The following is a 19,448-nucleotide window of genomic DNA, read 5'->3' on the forward strand; positions in this document are numbered from 1 at the left end:
AGAGAGGAAGGAGAGAGGAAGGAGGGAGGAAGGAGAAAGGGAGTAAGGAGAGAGGAAGGAGAGAGGAAGGAGGGAGGAAGGAGAGAGGGAGTAAGGAGAGAGGAAGGAGATAGGAAGGAGGGAGGAAGGAGAGAGGAAAGGGGAGTACGGAGGGAATAAGGAGAGAGGAAAGGGGAGTACGGAGGGAATGAGGAGAGAGGAAAGGGGAGTATGGAGGGAATAAGGAGAGAGGAAAGGGGAGTACGGAGGGAATAAGGAGAGAGGAAAGGGGAGTACGGAGGGAATAAGGAGAGAGGAAAAGGGAGTACGGAGGGAATAAGGAGAGAGGAAAGGGGAGTACGGAGGGAATAAGGAGAGAGGAAAGGGGAGTACGGAGGGAATAAGGAGAGAGGAAAGGGGAGTACGGAGGGAATAAGGAGAGAGGAAAGGGGAGTACGGAGGGAATAAGGAGAGAGGAAAGGGGGAGGAAAAAGGGCACAAGAAGGGAAGAAGGAGGAGGAAGGAGAGAGGGAGGAGGGAGGAAGGAGAGAGGGAGGAGGGAGTGAGGAGGGAGGAAGGAGAGAGGGAGGAGGGAGGAAGGAGGGAGTGAGGAAGGAGGGAGGGAGTGAGGAGGGAGGAAGGAGAGAGGGAGGAGAGAGGGAGGAGGGAGTGAGGAGGGAGGAAGGAGAGAGGGAGGAGGGAGGAAGGAGAGAGAGAGGGAGGAGAGAGTGAGGAGGGAGTGAGGACGGAATGAGGAGGGAGGGAGTGAGGAGGGAGAGAGGGAGGAGGGAGGTAGGAAGGAAGGAAGGAAGGAAGGAAGGAAGGAAGGAGGGAGGAAGGAGGGAGGGAGGAAGGAGGGAGGGAGGGAGGAGGGAGTGAGGAGGGAGTGAGGAGGGAGGGAGGAGAGAGGGAGGAGAGAGGGAGGAGGGAGGGAGGAGGGAGGAAGGAGGGAGGGAAACGGGAAACGGGCACTATAATAGTACAGTATTAGGGCCCACTGAGAAAATTACAAACCTCTGACCAAGAGTCATTTTGACAAATATGTAAAATATGTAGAATTAAACGCTGATAGACATGCAGTGTGAGACGTCCATCTTTAAGCCACTGCAGCTACATTAACTAGTCTCACCCAGGCCTATAGATAGAGTTCAACACACTATCCTCCATAGTCCCATGACAATAACAATCCAATTGACATTCATGCCAGAATGTATGTCTTTAGGTGCCAACATGGCACCTGTAAAAAGTCCCCATTTGAAACGCTGCCAAACGCCTGTATTGTATTTCTATGGCTCTGTTGCTCACCCAGGCCTCTGTAATGTGTGGGTGAGTACAGTAGCTATGTGGCCCTGTGCGGTTGGAGTAAAACCCCTCGGTCCACACCACCGATCTGTTTGATGCTGGAGTCTTGGCACCAGCCAGACTGAGACAGGCCAGTGTTGTGTCTGTCTTTCTCTAGTGGGCTGGCCGGGGCCTTGGTTGGTTCAGTTGCTTTATTCAGCTGTTTTCTTTGCTTAGCTTACAGTATGTATGGGCCTGTATTCACATAGCATCTCAGGATATGAGTGCTGATCTAGGATCAGTTTAGCCTTTTAGATCATAATAAACCTGATCTGAGATCAGCACTCTTGCTCTTGAGATGTTTTGTGAATCCAGGTCCTGACAGTTGGAGTGTGTGTTGATGCTGGCCGGCCAAAGATGGCTGCATTTTTTGCTCACTACCTTCCTACGGTCCGATGAAAGTTGTTTCTAGGTTTTCTGTGGGCTTCAAACGAAATGGCAGCAGTGCTAGCCCTGGCTGAAACATATAGCTGCCAGTGAAGAGTGGAATTTCAATACGCGGGCCCCAAAAACACTGCTCCACGTTTCCTGCCAGTCTGCTTCCTGCGTGGACACTCTTGTGGAGGTTGCCTTGTCTTCCGCTCTGTGCTATTTCTCTCCAGACCCAAAAATGTCAATAATATAACAAGCAGAGACAAAAAATATACTTTGTAATCTCATAATCGCCACTATTATGTCTCAGAACTCAGCCTAGGCTGTCCTCCTCTCAACATCTATAACAAACACAAACACAATGGTGAATAGTCATGGATACTTGTCTGATGTTTGGGTTGCTCCCGTATTCCTCAGTGGCAGTCTGAACCCTCTATTTTCTATTCAATGAAAATACTGCATTTGTATCAACTGCATTAATATATATATATAGGCCCTTATACACCGTTGCTGACAGGTATATAAAATCGATCACACAGCCATGCAATCACCATAGACAAACATTGGCAGCAGAATGGCCTGAAGAGATCATTGAATTTAAACTTGAAAACGTCATAGGATGCCACCATTCCAACAAGTCAGTTCGTCAAATTTCTGCCTTGCTAGAGTTGCCCCGGTCAACTGTAAATGCTGTTATGGTGGAAACATCTAGGAGCAACAAAGGCTCAGCCGCGAAGTGGTAGGCCACACAAGCTCACAGAAGGGGACCCCAAAGTGCTGAAGCTCGTAGCGTGTAAAAATCATCTGTCCTCGGTTGCAACAATGTCAGGAGCTTCATGAAATGGGTTTCCATGGCTGCACACAAGCCTAAGATCACTGCCAAGTGTCGGCTGGAGTGATGTAAAGCTCGCTTCAATTGTACTCTGGACCAGTGAAAACATGTTCTCTGGAATGATGAATCACGCCTCACCATCTGGTAGCCTGACGGACAAATCTGGGTTTGGCGGATGCCAGGAGAACGCTACCTGCCCCAATACATAATGCAAACTGCTTCCAACTTTGTGGCAACAGTTTGGGGAAGGCCCTTTCCTGTTTCAGCATGACAATGCCCCCTGTGCACCACGTGAGGTCCATACAGAAATGGTTTGTCGAGATCGGTGAGGAAAACTTGATTGCCCTGCACAGAGCCCTGACCTCAACCCCATCGAACACCTTTGGGATGAATTGGAACGCCGACTGCGAGCCAGGCCTAATCGCCCAACATCAGTGCCCGACTTCACTATGTGGCTGAATGGAAGCAAGTCCTGCAGCAATGTTCCAACATCTGGTGGAAAGCCTTCCCAGAAGAGTGGAGGCTGTTATAGCAGCAAAGGGGTGGGGGGGGGGGGGGGGGGGACCAACTCCATATTAATGGCCATGATTTTGGAATGAGACATCATGTAGTGTATATGTATTGTATGCACATATACTGTACAGATGAAGTCGGAAGTTTACATACACTTATGTTGGAGTTATAAAAAATTGTTTTTCAACCACTTCACAAATGTCTTGTTAACAAACTATAGTTTTGGCAAGTCGGTTAGGACATCTACTTTGTGCATGACACAAGTAATTTTTCCAACAACTGTTTACAGACAGATTACTTCACTTATAATTCACTGTATCACAATAACAGTGGGTCAAACGTTTACATACACTAAGTTGACTGTGTCTTTAAACAGCTTGGAAAATTCAAGGAAATTATGTCATGGCTTTAGAAGCATCTGATAGGCTAATTGACATCATTTGATTGGGGGTGTGCCTGTGGATTTATTTCAAGGCCTACCTTCAAACTCAGTGCCTCTTTTCTTGAGATCATGGGAAAATGAAAAGAAATCAAAAGACCTCAGAAAGAAAATTGTAGACATCCACAAGTCTGGTTCATCATTGGGAGCAATTTCCAAATGTCTGAAGGTACCATGTTCATCTGTACACCATGGGACCACGCAGCCGTCATGTCTCATGTCTCCTAGAGATGAACGTACTTTGGTGCGAAAATTCTAAATCAATCCCAGAACAACAGCAAAGGACCTTGTGAAGATGCTAGAGGAAACAATTACAAAAGTATCTATATCCACAGTAAAAATGAGTCCTATATCAACATAACCTGAGAGGCCGCTCAGCAAGGAAGAAGCCACTGCTCCAAAACCGCCATTAAAAAAAGCCAGACTACGGTTTGCAACTGCACATGGGGACAAAGATCGTACTTTTGGAGAAATGTCCTCTGGTCTGAGGACAAAATATAACTATTTGGCCATAATGACCATCATTATGTTTGGAGAAAAAAGGGGAAGGCTTGCAAGCCAAAGAACACCATCCCAACCGTGAAGCACAGGGGTGGCAGCATCATGTTGTGGGGGTGCTTTGCTGCAGGAGGGACTGGTGCACTTCACAAAATAGATGGCGTCATGAGGTAGAAGAATTATGTGGATATATTGAAGCAACATCTCAAGACATCAGTCAGGAAGTCAAAGCTTGGTCGCAAATGAGTCTTCCAAATGGACAAATGACCCCAAGCATACTTCCAAAGTTGTGGGAAAATGGCTTAAGGACAACAAAGTCAAGGTATTGGAATGGCCATCACAAAGCCCTGACCTCAATCCTATAGAAAAGGTGTGGGCAGAACAGAAAAAGTGTGTGCGAGCAAGGAGGCCTACAAACCTGACTCAGTTACACCAGCTCTGTCAGGAGGAATTGGCCAAAATTCACCTAACTTATTGTGGGAAGCTTGTGGAAGGCTATCCGAAACGTTTGACCCAAGTTAAACAATTTAAAGGCAATGCTACCAAATACTAATTGAGTGTATGTAAACTTCTGACCCACTGGGAATGTGATGAAACAAATAAAAGCTGAAATAAATCATCCTTTCTACTATTCTGACATTTCACATTCTTAAAATAAAGTGGTGATCCTAACTGACTTAAAACAGGGAATATTTACTAGGATTAAATGTCAGGAATTGTGAAAAACTGAGTTTAAATGTATTTGGCTGAGGTGTATGTAAACTTCCGACTTCAACTGTAGGTATGTGGTGTATAATAGGACTAAGAGCAGCAGACTCCACTTATTCAAATCAACACGTGAATGAATAGAGAATATTCATATTATCATTATAACTCCTGATCCATGGAAGCCAAATCTTCTCATATCAGTGGTTGATAAATAAACGTCCTTGCAATTATTCAACTGACTAATGCTAAAATTTGTGTATTTGATTCCCCTCATTGAAGTGTCTTAACAGAGTAACTGCAAAATAGACAAACAACGGTCAAATTACAACAAGAATGTGTGTTTATTACGCATGCTGGGCTGTCAAATTATTTGGCAACGGTCCGTGTCCCTCCATCACGCAAGATCAATAAGAAACCAGCTAAAGAGAATGTATTTGGGTTTTGAAAGCATGAAAGGCCATAAGTAGTTTCTTGCATCTATAAAAGTTGGTTCCATTGAAGACATTTAAAAAACAAAATGTCTTCCCACAAAGTTCTAAATACATCAATGAACGCTACATGATGGATGAAGTGCTAGATAACAACAACCTAAGGCTTTGTCACTGCTAATATCTTCCTCCAGCTGTTTTAAATGACATCTGTGAGGATTGAGAGACTCGTAAAACAACCAGAGGGAAGAGAGTGATATAGTGATGTGTCTCTGAGCTAAAAAATCAGATGGATGACTGATCCATAATCAGGGTCCAGTCTAAATCCATCAACTTCCATTTAGGAACCTCATAGCAACAAATAAGAAATACAGCAATTACCAATCACACTGCTCCTGGCACAATACAATCTTCAAAAACAAAACAACAGGCCTTCTACAGCTGCATTGCTTGCTGTTTGGGGTTTTAGGCTGGGATTCTGTACAAGCACTTTGTGACATCTGCTGATGTAAAAATAGCTTTCTAAATACATTTGATTGATTTCATTTCTGATCTCCAAACATGGTGGTTCCTTAAATGGATACTTTGGGATTAGCAGTTTAAAGGGAGTTGCTAACCAGTGTAAGGGAGGTATGTTAGTATAATGACTGGAAGTCTAGGGCATCTGCTAGCATGCTAGCAGATACCCACAGATTTACAGTTATTGCCATTGGCTTGCAAAACTACCTCTAACTTCCTTCCTACTGGACACAGAGACATAAAAATTGTATCCACAAGTTAATCTGACTCTTGGGACGTAGATAATTGCCAAAAATATCCTTTTAATGTTCAACCACGATTGATGACCCACTTTTTGGGTCATCAAACGCAGGTTCTGGAATTCAACAAACACAATCACAATGCGTTGAGCCACAACGCCCACCACAGCCCACAAGAATTCAGCCAAGACCCGACAGTAAGTGCTCCTGTCCTTTTGGGAACAACAACATAACACAATTCTGTGCATGCATGCCTGACTTCACATTATCTACATAAGCACATTAGGTTTGGACTATTCTACCATAACATGACAGGAGAAAACCTTCGTGACAGTGGTTCTGGCTAGGTCAAGACAGCCAGTGTGATCAGCAGGTCTATGTGTGCTCCGGGGCCCGGTTTCCCAAAAGCCATGGAACTTAGACTTACGAGAGTTTTAACGATGCATCGTAAAACTAAAGGCTGAAGATTTCACACCAATTTACCACCCAAAAAAACAAGCAGTGCACTTGTTACAAAGGGGACACTTAACTGTCTCGTTACAGGAGCTGTCCCGTGCTGAACATTCTTCCAGAATATAGACTAAAGAGTTTGCTGTAGCTCTTAAATGATGTATGCCTATTCAAAGTCATATTTTTTTTTTTTACACAATGCAGTTTCCCATCAGGAGAAGACATGTTTTCTAGTCTATTGTGTTTGTATTATATTGGCCATGTGTTCTGTACTCTAAGTGTTTGTATTATGTTTGCCATGTGTTCTGTATTCTAAGTGTTTGTATAATGTTGGCCATGTGTTCTGTATTCTAAGTGTTTGTACTATGTTGGCCATGTGTTCTATATTCTAAGTGTTTGTATTATGTTGGCCATGTGTTCTGTATTCTAAGTGTTTGTATAATATTGGCCATGTGTTCTGTATTCTAAGTGTTTGTATTATGTTGGCCATGTGTTCTGTATTCTAAGTGTTTGTATTATGTTGGCCATGTGTTCTGTAGGCAGCAGCAGGCTCATAAGCATTCATTCAAACAGCACTTTCCTGCATTTGCCAACAGCTCTTAGCAATGCTTGCTTCACAGCATTGTTTATGACTTCAAGCCGATCAACTCCCAAGATTAGGCTGGCAATTCTATAGTGCCTATAAGAACATCCAATAGTCAAAGGTATATGAAATACAAATGGTATAGAGAAATAGTCCTATAACTCCTATAATAACTACAACCTAAAACTTCTTAACTGTGAATATTGAAGACTCATGTTAAAAGGAACCACCAGCTTTCATATGTTCTCATGTTCTGAGCAAGGAACTGAAACGTTAGCTTTTTTTACATGGCACATATTGCACTTTTACTTTCTTCTCCAACACTGTGTTTTTTCATAATTTAAACCAAATTGAACATGTTTCATTATTTATTTGAGACTAAATAGATTTTATTATATTATATTATATTAAGTATTATATTATGGTAAAATAAAAGTGTTCATTCAGTATTGTTGTAATTGTCATTACTACAAATATATATAAAAATCGGCCGATTATTCGTTATTGGCTTTTTTTGGTCCTCCAATAATCGGTATCGGCGTTGAAAAATCATAATCAGTCGACCTCTAGTACGGAGACGGATAGAGTAAATTAACAAGCGTCCAGGTAGAGGGGAAAGAAGGGAAGTGGTGTGTGTGTGCATTTGTGCATGAGAGTGTGTGTGTGTGTGTGTGTGTGTGTGTGTGTGTGTGTGTGTGTGTGTGTGTGTGTGTGTGTGTGTGTGTGTGTGTGTGTGTGTGTGTGTGTGTGTGTGTGTGTGTGTGTGTGTGTGTGTGTTGAGGGAAGGATTGGTAGTGGTGATAGAATCAGTTCAGTGTCTTTTTTTTGGCAAGCGATCAAACAAGGAGCACATCTTGTTCTATTATATAATATCCTGCTGTTGTGGCCAGCCTCTGAGCCTGCTGGTCAGACAGTCTGCTCTGGACTTATTCAAATCCAATCTACTTGTTTTGTGCCCCCTCGTGCGGTGGAGGAGATCTTCGTGGGCTTTACTCAGCCTTGCCTTAGGGTAGTAAGTTGGTCTGTTGATATCCCTCTAGTGCTGTGGGGGGGGGGGGGCTGTGCTTTGGCAAAGTCGGAGGGGTTATATCTTGCCTGGTTGGTCCTGTCCGGGGGTATCGTCTGATGGGGCCACTGTGTCCCCGACATCTGTCCCCGACGTCCCCGTATCTATGTTGCTATACTTTATGTGCCGGGGGGCTAGGGTCAGTCTGTTATATCTGGTGTAATTCTCCTGTCTTATCAGGTGTCCTATGTTAATTTAAATATGCTCCCTCTTATTCTCTCTCCTTCTCTCCCTCCCCTCAGGACTACCTGGCCTGATGACTCCTGGCTGTCCCCAGTCCACCTGGTCATGCTGCAGCACCAGTTTCAACTGTTCTGCCTGCAGTTATGGAACCCTGACCTGATCACCGGACGTGCTACCTTGTCCCGGACCTGCTGTTTTCGACTTTCTCTCTCTACCGCACCTGCTGTCTTGACCTCTGAATGCTCGGCTATGAAAAGCCAACTGACATTTACTCCTGAGGTACTGACCTGTTGCACTCTCTACAACCACTGTGATTATTATTAGACCCTGCTGGTCATCTATGAACGTTTGAACATCTTGAAGAACAATCTGTCTTTAATGGCCTTGTGCTCTTATCATCTCCACTCGGCAGAGCTAGAAGACTACTCGCCATCCCTCAGATCCTGGTTCCTCTCTAGGTTTCTTCCTTGGTTCATGCCTTTCTAGGGAGTTTTTCCTAGACACTGCACTTCTACATCTGCATTGCATGCTGTTTGGGGTTTTAGGCTGGATTTCTGTACAGCGCTTTGTGACATCTGCTGATGTAAAGAGGGCTTATAAATACATTTGATTGATTGAACAGTGCCAACGTAATACACATTTGTTTTTGAGGTGCAAGGTAATATAAGCTGAGTTCTAAAATCAGCCTTGAATGCAATACAAATGGCTATGGAGTTTAATAGTGTGTCCCTTTCAAGTACAGATCCTGGGTCAGGTATTGCTCTTTGAAGTCACAGATCCTGGGTCAGGTATTGCTCTTTGAAGTCACAGATCCTGGGTCAGGTATTGCTCTTTGAAGTCACAGATCCTGGGTCAGGTATTGCTCTTTGAAGTCGGCACAGAAATGAAGCCGTGCCTATGTAGTAGTCCTCAGTCGCAGTCAGGTTTCATTTGGTAACCTTGACATTTATGGTAGCCCTTAATGTCACAACTTGTGTCAACATAAATACAGATGTTTCACAGAGCCGAAGGCCTCAAGCCTTGTTACTTCTCATCTAATAACCTGTTCAGTTAGTTAGGTCTCGGATCTGAAACATGAAATACATTAATGTTAATGAAAACCAATGTTCTTGAAAACATGCTCTATACCCTCCCGAATGAACAATTAGTGGAGTCAGATCAAAAATAAATACAGTTCAGTTCATTAACCATGCACCAAGTTAATAGCCTTGGTAGGCTACATAATCACATTTTTTCCCGCATTGCATAAATATTATGATACCTATTGCCTATTCTTGAAATGTTTTTCTTGTTGTGGGCTTTTAAAAGCATGGCACAACATGCTGAGGTAAGGAATGCCATCCATTCTATTCTGCCTCTCATGTTCCTAAACCAGCCTTACTTTGAGGATTTAGTTTTAATTTAGTTATTTCATTTGACCATTTTATAAAACCAGCTCACATAAAACTTGAAAAAGCCATACGTGCACGTGAGTTAAGGGATCCCTTAAAGCACCAATCCCGTTAGAGGGATAGATTTGACAACATCCGTTGAAATTGCAGAGCGACAAATTCAAACTACAGAAATATAAACAGTCAACATTCACGAAAATATAAGTGTACTACATCAAAATAAAGCTTAACTTCAGATTTCAAAAAGGCTCTACGGCGAAAGCACACCATGCGATTATCTGAGGACAGCAGCCCGCATACAGAAACATAAAAATAATTTTTCAACCAGCCAGGTGCGACACAAAAGTCAGAAATAACGATATAATAAATGCCTTACCTTTGAAGATCTTCATCTTTTTGCAATCCTAAATGCCTCAGTGACACAGTGAATGGTCGTTTTGTTCGATAAATTCCTTCTTTATATCCCCAAAATGTCAATTTATTTGGCGCGTTTGATTCAGAAATACACCGGTTCCAACTTGCCCAACATGACTACAAAGTATCTAATAAGTTACCTGTAAACTTGGTCCAAACATTTCAAACAACATTTCTAATCCAAACTCAAGTACCCTAAAATGTAAATAAACGATAAAATATAAGACGGGATAAACAGTTTCCAATACCGAAGAAAAACAACATGGAGCGCGCTCTTGTTCACAGACACACCAAAAGAATAGAGACCTTCTGAGTGACATGTAGAAAGAATAGGAGTACTTGTTCATTTCTCAAAAGAAAAACATCTAACAATTTCTAAAGACTGTTGACATCTAGTGGAAGCCATAGGAACTGCAATCTGGGCCCGAATAAATCAGGTTTCCCAGAGAAAGGCATTGGAAAACACAATGACCTCAAAAACAAATTCCCTGGATGGATCGTGCTCTGGGTTTTGCCTGCCAAATCAGTTCTGTCATACTCACAGACATTATTTTAACCGTTTTAGAAACTTTAGAGTGTTTGCTATCCAATACTACCATGCATATGTATATCCTAGCTTCTGGGCCTGAGTAACAGGCAGTTTACTTTGGGCACGCTTTTCATCCGGATGTGAAAATACTGCCCACTATCCCGAAGAAGTTAAATCATGGAGGACAACACACAATAAAGTCTGGGACTTATTTCCATTGTTAAATCATGGAGGATAACACACAATAAAGTCTGGGACTTATTTCCATTGTTAAATCATGGAGGATAACACACAATAAAGTCTGGGACTTATTTCCATTGTTAAATCATGGAGGATAACACACAATAAAGTCTGGGACTTATTTCCATTGTTAAATCATGGAGGATAACACACAATAAAGTCTGGGACTTATTTCCATTGTTAAATCATGGAGGATAACACACAATAAAGTCTGGGACTTATTTCCATTGTTAAATCATGGAGGATAACACACAATAAAGTCTGGGACTTATTTCCATTGTTAAATCATGGAGGATAACACACAATAAAGTCTGGGACTTATTTCCATTGTTAAATCATGGAGGATAACACACAATAAAGTCTGGGACTTATTTCCATTGTTAAATCATGGAGGATAACACACAATAAAGTCTGGGACTTATTTCCATTGTTAAATCATGGAGGATAACACACAATAAAGTCTGGGACTTATTTCCATTGTTAAATCATGGAGGATAACACACAATAAAGTCTAGGACTTATTTCCATTGTTAAATCATGGACGATAATACACAATAAAGTCTGGGACTTATTTCCATTGTTAAATCATGGAGGATAACACACAATAAAGTCTGGGACTTATTTCCATTGTTAAATCATGGAGGATAACACACAATAAAGTCTAGGACTTATTTCCATTGTTAAATCATGGAGGATAACACACAATAAAGTCTAGGACTTATTTCCATTGTTAAATCATGGAGGATAACACACAATAAAGTCTGGGACTTATTTCCATTGTTAAATCATGGAGGATAACACACAATAAAGTCTGGGACTTATTTCCATTGTTAAATCATGGAGGATAACACACAATAAAGTCTGGGACTTATTTCCATTGTTAAATCATGGAGGATAACACACAATAAAGTCTAGGACTTATTTCCATTGTTAAATCATGGACGATAATACACAATAAAGTCTGGGACTTATTTCCATTGTTAAATCATGGAGGATAACACACAATAAAGTCTGGGACTTATTTCCATTGTTAAATCATGGAGGATAACACACAATAAAGTCTAGGACTTATTTCCATTGTTAAATCATGGACGATAACACACAATAAAGTCTGGGACTTATTTCCATTGTTAAATCATGGAGGATAACACACAATAAAGTCTGGGACTTATTTCCATTGTTAAATCATGGAGGATAACACACAATAAAGTCTAGGACTTATTTCCATTGTTAAATCATGGACGATAACACACAATAAAGTCTGGGGACTTATTTCCATTGTTAAAACATCGAGGACAAGGCGCAGTGGTTAAGGGCCATCAGAGACTCTGGGTTCGCGCCCACGCTCTGTCGTAACCGGCCGTGACCGGGAGGTCCGTGGGGCGATGCACAATTGGCCTAGCATCGTCTGGGTTAGGGAGGGTTTGGCCGGTAGGGATATCCTTGTCTCATCACGCACTAGCGACTCCTGTGGCAGTACACGCTAACCAGGTCGCTAGGGGCACGGTGTTTCCTCCGACACATTGGTGCGGCTGGCTTCTGGGTTGGATGCACGCTGTGTTAAGAAGCAGTTGGCTTCCGGGTTGGATGCTCGCTGTGTTAAGAATCAGTGCGGCTTGGTTGGGTTGTGTATCGGAGGACGCATGACTTTCAACCTTCGTCTCCCGAGCCCGTACGGGAGTTGTAGCGATGAGACAAGATAGTAAAACAATTGGATACCACGAAATTGGGGAGAAAAAGGGGTACAAAATTTACAAAAATAATTTTTAAAAAACAGTTTAAAAATCATAGAGGACAACACACAATAAAGTCTGGGGACTTATTTCCATAGTTAAATCATCGAGGACAACACACACAATAAAGTCTGGGACTTATTTCCGTTGTGGTTCTCTTGAAAGGTTAAATTGACTGCAGATTAAAAAAAGGGATGCGTAGTCTCAATAGCGGACGCTTGAAAATAAACTAAAAGCGAAAGGGAGAGATAGTTTCAGCTAACCGGGGACATTTCTTTTTACATGAAGTAACGGAGGGAGTTGGACAATGAGAAAACCATTATCTTGAGGCAGTGTAGTGGTCTGGAAGGGATCAAACTAGTTGCACAGATGTTCCCAAGGTGCGAGGCCGCTATCATTCCCATTTTAGAACTTTAAAAAAAAGGCCCTTTGTGTAGGCGACTTTGTCCTCTACATAATGTCAGCTTGCAAATATGGGTCCAAACCAATGATTTATATCAAGACTAGATGACTGACAGGGGGCACTGTTTTGAAGCCACCGCACCTCCATCTTGGCACTCCCCTACCGTGTTAAAAATATTTTGGAAGCTATAGAAATGCATTTATTAATGTCTATATTCCTTTTTGCCAAGTATATTCTATTACAGACACCTTAATGCAAACTTTTTAATTATATTCAGTGAGCTAAACCTAAAATATATATAGAAACATATATATTTTTAAGTAACAGTGTTACTGTCCCCACTACAACCAAAAATACTTAAATAGTAAATGGATTGTCCTTAAAACATTTAATTTAAATACTGTAGAATTCCAGTCATTCCTATGTAGGTCTGCGTCTTCTGGGGAGTGCCAATATGGCCCACCGACTTCAAAGCCTTTCATTGGCCAATACATAGCATAAGCTATCCAGGTTTTACATACATCATTGTTCCCAACTGAAGTTCTAAGCGATGTTCTTTCATCTTCGACGCACACCGTGACAGATGTCTTGTGTCAGTAAGTTTAAAGCGATATTTTACGCGGAGTAATCCACATCCTGAGCGCATGTGGACAAACAGCAATTTTCTCAACATCAAAGTCTCCACACCGCCAGATGCGAATTAATAGCTGCCGCTGCCAACTAACCCCATCCGTAACGATTGAGGAATCAGCTGAATGATGTCGGACAAATGAATATTGACGAGTAACTTTTAAAGGGTACGCCTACTGTATGCCTACATGTTGAAACGTGGGTGCGCCAACTGGTTAACACATTGATAAAGTGTGAGACATGTCAACATGTCAACATACAACAACTATTGCCTTATTCAATGACTTAAGCAAAGTCAAGGGCAGACCTCTAACACCAATACAAGTGTAAGTACACCTCTGTATTTGATAATTGCCTGGTGTGAAGGATCAGCAGCTCATCATTGTCATACACTTGATTCGTGTGTCAAATGTTTAGCCATATTATTACCTAACAAGTAAAACGTTGAGATTTAACATCAACGATATCTAGCTATACTCTTGTGGGAGCACTCATCTACTGTAGCCTCATACACAAGCTATTCTCACCGATGAGCAACAACGTAATACGTATTACATGATTTAATGTCATGAACACAACGTGCTATGTTACAGCTCCATCACCGGTATAGGCTACAAGCTACGGGCTGGTTACAGCTCCATCACCGGTATAGGCTACAAGCTACGGGCTGGTTACAGCTCCATCACCGGTATAGGCTCCAAGCTATGGGCTGGTTACAGCTCCATCACCGGTATAGGCTCCAAGCTACGGGCTGGTTACAGCTCCATCACCGGTATAGGCTCCAAGCTATGGGCTGGTTACAGCTCCATCACCGGTATAGGCTACAAGCTACGGGCTGGTTACAGCTCCATCACCGGTATAGGCTCCAAGCTATGGGCTGGTTACAGCTCCATCACCGGTATAGGCTCCAAGCTACGGGCTGGTTACAGCTCCATCACCGGTATAGGCTACAAGCTACGGGCTGGTTACAGCTCCATCACCGGTATAGGCTCCAAGCTATGGGCTGGTTACAGCTCCATCACCGGTATAGGCTCCAAGCTATGGGCTGGTTACAGCTCCATCACCGGTATAGGCTACAAGCTACGGGCTGGTTACAGCTCCATCACCGGTATAGGCTCCAAGCTATGGGCTGGTTACAGCTCCATCACCGGTATAGGCTACAAGCTACGGGCTGGTTACAGCTCCATCACCGGTATAGGCTACAAGCTATGGGCTGGTTACAGCTCCATCACCGGTATAGGCTCCAAGCTATGGGCTAGTTACAGCTCCATCACCGGTATAGGCTCCAAGCTATGGGCTGGTTACAGCTCCATCACCGGTATAGGCTACAAGCTACGGGCTGGTTACAGCTCCATCACCGGTACAGGCTACAAGCTATGGGCTGGTTACAAGTCCATCACCGGTATAGGCTACAAGCTACGGGCTGGTTACAGCTCCATCACCGGTATAGGCTACAAGCTACGGGCTGGTTACAGCTCCATCACCGGTACAGGCTACAAGCTATGGGCTGGTTACAAGTCCATCACCGGTATAGGCTACAAGCTATGGGCTGGTTACAGCTCCATCACCGGTAAAGCGACCCTCCCCATTTACGTGATACAATTGGTAAGAAATTGAGTAAGAAAACCAGCGTGATACAATGTGGAGAAATATGACGGATATCAAGTTCACAATGGAAACCTATATGGAAAGTGACTTACTGTATTCCCTCCAAAATCAGAGTAAAAACTATATCAATACAAAGTAGGCTACCGTTAGAAAACACAAAGTATGGTCTATTCTGTTATTAATAAATCTGTACAACGGTTGTTGGTCGCTCATATTGCAAGATGCGGACTGTAGGCTACGCTGTAGGAGTGAATCAAAAAGTCAACCTCAGCGCACTGAATACTTGCGTCCCCTACAATTATTTGTTCTCAGCTAAGCGAACTTTACCATTGTATATAGCTTGCATGTTTTGAAACAAATACAACCCCTAAGAGCACAACAATGGACTTAAACACAGGACAATTACTGTATGAAACGTTTAGCGAAATAAGAAAAAACCAACAGGAGACTTACCCTGAGTAAGAACCAAATCGTAGAAGTTGAACGCGAGAAGAAAAGTCACTATCTCAAAACACACATACATCTTATTGAAATCCTAAAGTGCATTGTGAAGGAAAATACAACAAAAACACTGCCGCTTTGATAAGCTCCATGAGACCTTCTGTATCGGCGACATCAGCGACTGCGGCTCTCTGGTGATCCGCTCATGTGCAGGCCGAGAACTGTGGATGAGAAAGAGAACTTCTGGCCCTATGGTCACACGCAGAACATACTGGGCATGCGCGGACGGGGTAACGCCCACCGGTCACAAGAGGACCGGGTTAACGGTGACATGAGAACAGTATGATAACACCGTTATTAATGCATGGGTGCGGGTGGTATGGCTTAAAATGTTTTCAGTTGAAATCCACAGACGTCAGTCAATTAGGCTATTTTAGGTCGTCATTGTAAATAATAATTAGTTCTTAAAACTGACTTGCCTAATTAAATTAAGGTTGAATAAAAAATATATATATATATATATATATATTGGAGTCAAGGTGATGCCTAGAAATATATGCATATCTTTTTGTCATAAAATGTTAACTTTCATTCTTCCACAGACAAACAATTTCAATGTTTTTGTTCATTCACACAGAGTTTTCAACACATTGTTTCATATAAAAGTTTTAAATATAAGTCATCATGATTCTCCAGCAAAGCAACTGTTTATTCTGCAATACACTATAAAATGGGACGCACAGTGAACGACATAAAGTAACAATATGTTTGACCATCGAAATCAACGATGACGGCCTATACCTGGGGGAAGCAACCATGTCAGCCATATTGAGACAACTGATTAGGGGAGATATAATGAAATATAATAGATATATAATAGATATTACGGTAGATTAATGTATCAACGTCACGTATTTACACACACACACACACACAACGTCACCTAGTGTAAACAATTCCCATTGACGTTTAAATAAAGTTTGATGGAATTCAATTTACGCCACTAAAGGTCACATGACTTCCACTGACCTGCACTGGGCCCCACGGAGAGACATAATACACAGTGGCAGAGGTGTGATGGACATCAAGAGGCCACAGGGCTGACTCCAGTCCCCTATCATCCTCCCAGCTCTGGGGAGATTGTTCTATTCGTCTGACCTCCGCCAAGGGGAGGGGGGGGGGGGGGGGGGGGTTGTCCACCCGTCCTTCATGTACAGATTTGCACTCCGCACCACACAAAAGGGCCTGGGCCTCTCATTGACATGGGAGATTAGATGTGACAAAAGCCTGACAAGAGTCCTACGTGTTCTTTTCCTTTTAGCCAGCGCAACGTTACTGCAGTGAAGCCGTCACGGTGGAATGTTACTGATGATGCGTTTGTCATGGACGATATGCGGCCTCGTCAAATACTCTTATTAACAGCTGCAAACATTTGTCTCCACATCTTATGGCAAAATGTGTAGAATTGCAGGCAATTAACTGTTTAACTTCAAACGTTTTCTCTTCGCTGTCAAGAGGAGGGCTGCTAAAATAGGGGGACCCGCGAGCCACTGTGGCCCCCACCCCCATCAATGTTGCCCATCCCTTATTATTGTTTCATTCACTTCTCACCCCCCCCCCCCCTGCTGCTGCTCCCACTATGGACATTCCCACTATGGACATTCCCACTGTGGACATTCCCACTGTGGACATTCCCACTGTGGACATTCCCACTATGGACATTCCCACTATGGACATTCCCACTGTGGACATTCCCACTATGGACATTCCCACTATGGACATTCCCACTGTGGACATTCCCACTATGGACATTCCCACTGTGGACATTCCCACTATGGACATTCCCTCTGGGACATTCCCTCTGGGACATTCCCACTGTGGACATTCCCACTGTGGACATTCCCACTATGGACATTCCCTCTGGGACATTCCCTCTGGGACATTCCCACTATGGACATTCCCACTGTGGACATTCCCACTATGGACATTCCCACTGTGGACATTCCCTCTGGGACATTCCCACTATGGACATTCCCACTGTGGACATTCCCACTATGGACATTCCCACTGTGGACATTCCCTCTGGGACATTCCCACTATGGACATTCCCACCATGGACATTCCCATTGTGGACATTCCCATTGTGGACATTCCCACTATGGACATTCCCACCATGGACATTCCCACCATGGACATTCCCACTATGGACATTCCCACTATGGACATTCCCACTGTGGACATTCCCACTGTGGACATTCCCACTATGGACATTCCCGCTGTGGACATTCCCTCTGGGACATTCCCACTATGGACATTCCCACCATGGACATTCCCACTGTGGACATTCCCACTATGGACATTCCCACCATGGACATTCCCACTGTGGACATTCCCACTATGGACATTCCCACTATGGACATTCCCACTATGGACATTCCCGCTGTGGACATTCCCGCTGTGGACATTCCCTCTGGGACATTCCCACTATGGACATTCCCACTATGGACATTCCCACTGTGGACATTCCCACTCTGGACATTCCCTCTGAGACATTCTATGTTTGAGTAGTAATCTAAATGTGTTATCACTGCACTTTCAACCAATTAAAGACACAACAAAGTTGAAATGGGAATACATTGTCAAATGTGTGTTTTCACCGCGCTTCATCTAATAGCGGAACCAAATGACCTGGATTGCAGTTGAGAATAGATTAAAAGTACATGGTGCAAGTGATCAATGCCGTTGGAGATTCTGTTTGGATATTTGTAATGTGAAGATCTCCACAAAAGTGCAACCTTTGCATGCTATCTTGACAATGCACGCTTGCTATGATCACACAATAAGACTTTTATAGGTACAGTAACCTTAAAATGTCGCCATGTATGAGTTACCAATTTTAAGGTTGAATAAAAACTGTTACTGTTGAAGTTGGAAGTTTACATACACCTTAGCCAAATACATTTAAACTCACAATTTGTGACATTTAATCCTAGTAAAAATTCCCTGTCTTAGGTCAGTTAGGATCACCACTTTATTTTAAGAATGTTAAATGTCAGAATAATAGTTGAGAGAATAATTTATTTCAGCTTTTATTTCTTTCATAACATTCCCAGTGGGTCATAAGTTTACATACACTCAATTAGTATTTGGTAGCATTGCCTTTAAATTGTTTAACTTGGGTCAAATGTTTCGGGTAGCCTTCCACAAGCTTCCCACAATAAGTTGGGTGAATTCCTCCTGACAGACCTGGTGTAACTGAATCAAGTTTGTAGGCCTCCATGCTCGCACACGCTTTTTCAGTTCTGCCCACAAATTTTCTATGGGTTTGAGGACAGGGCTTTGTGACCTATGTGCGACCAAGCCTGAACTTCCTGACGGATGTCTTGAGATGTTGCTTCAATATATCCACATCATTTTCCTCCTCATGTTGCCATCTATTTTGTGAAGTGCACCAGTCCCTCCTGCAGCAAAGCACCCTCACAACATGATGCTGCCACCCCCGTGCTTCACTGTTGGGATGGTGTTCTTCGGCTTGCAAGCCTCCCACTTTATGCTCCAAACATAACGATGGTCATTACGGCCATACAGTTCTACTTTTGTTTCACCAGACGAGAGGACATTTCTCCAAAAAGTACGATCTTTGTCCCCATGTGCAGTTGCAAACTGTAGTCTGGCTTTTTATGGCGGTTTTGGAGCAGTGGCTATTTCCTTGATGAGCGGCCTTTCAGATTATGTCAATATATGCCTCGTTTTGCTGTGGATATAGATACTTTTGTACCTGTTTCCTCCAGCATCTTCACAAGGAAGATGTTGTTCTGGGATTGACTTGCACTTTTCGCACCAAAGTACATTCATTTCTAGGAGACAGAACGCGTCGCCTTCCTGAGTGGTATGATGGCTGCGTGGTCC

The 19,448-nt window shown here is 43.0% G+C and overlaps 1 protein-coding gene and 1 long non-coding RNA gene across 3 annotated transcripts in view; one reads left to right on the top strand and one right to left on the bottom strand.

Moving 5' to 3' along the window:
* Window positions 1–9,348, top strand: part of LOC149979463 (uncharacterized) — a 33,388-nt gene extending 24,040 nt beyond the window's left edge. Inside the window, exon 3 of one of the 2 annotated variants that reach the window (XR_016484332.1) lies at window positions 8,210–8,342. This is a non-coding gene — a long non-coding RNA (uncharacterized LOC149979463). Of the gene's footprint in view, window positions 1–8,209 lie in introns of both variants that reach the window. The other variant, XR_016484333.1, reaches the window with a different exon arrangement.
* Window positions 1–15,822, bottom strand: part of LOC110535206 (reversion-inducing cysteine-rich protein with Kazal motifs) — a 95,448-nt gene extending 79,626 nt beyond the window's left edge. The window contains exon 1 of the mRNA XM_036934755.2: window positions 15,552–15,822. Within this exon, the coding sequence (XP_036790650.1) occupies window positions 15,552–15,621 (70 nt within the window). The 5' untranslated portion in view covers window positions 15,622–15,822. The remainder of the gene's footprint in view (window positions 1–15,551) is intronic.
* Between the last annotated feature and the right edge of the window lie 3,626 nt (window positions 15,823–19,448).

Source organism: Oncorhynchus mykiss, chromosome 11 (genome assembly GCF_057628025.1).
Source record: "Oncorhynchus mykiss isolate SJ-2025 chromosome 11, ASM5762802v1, whole genome shotgun sequence".
In the NCBI taxonomy this organism is placed as follows: domain Eukaryota; kingdom Metazoa; phylum Chordata; class Actinopteri; order Salmoniformes; family Salmonidae; genus Oncorhynchus; species Oncorhynchus mykiss.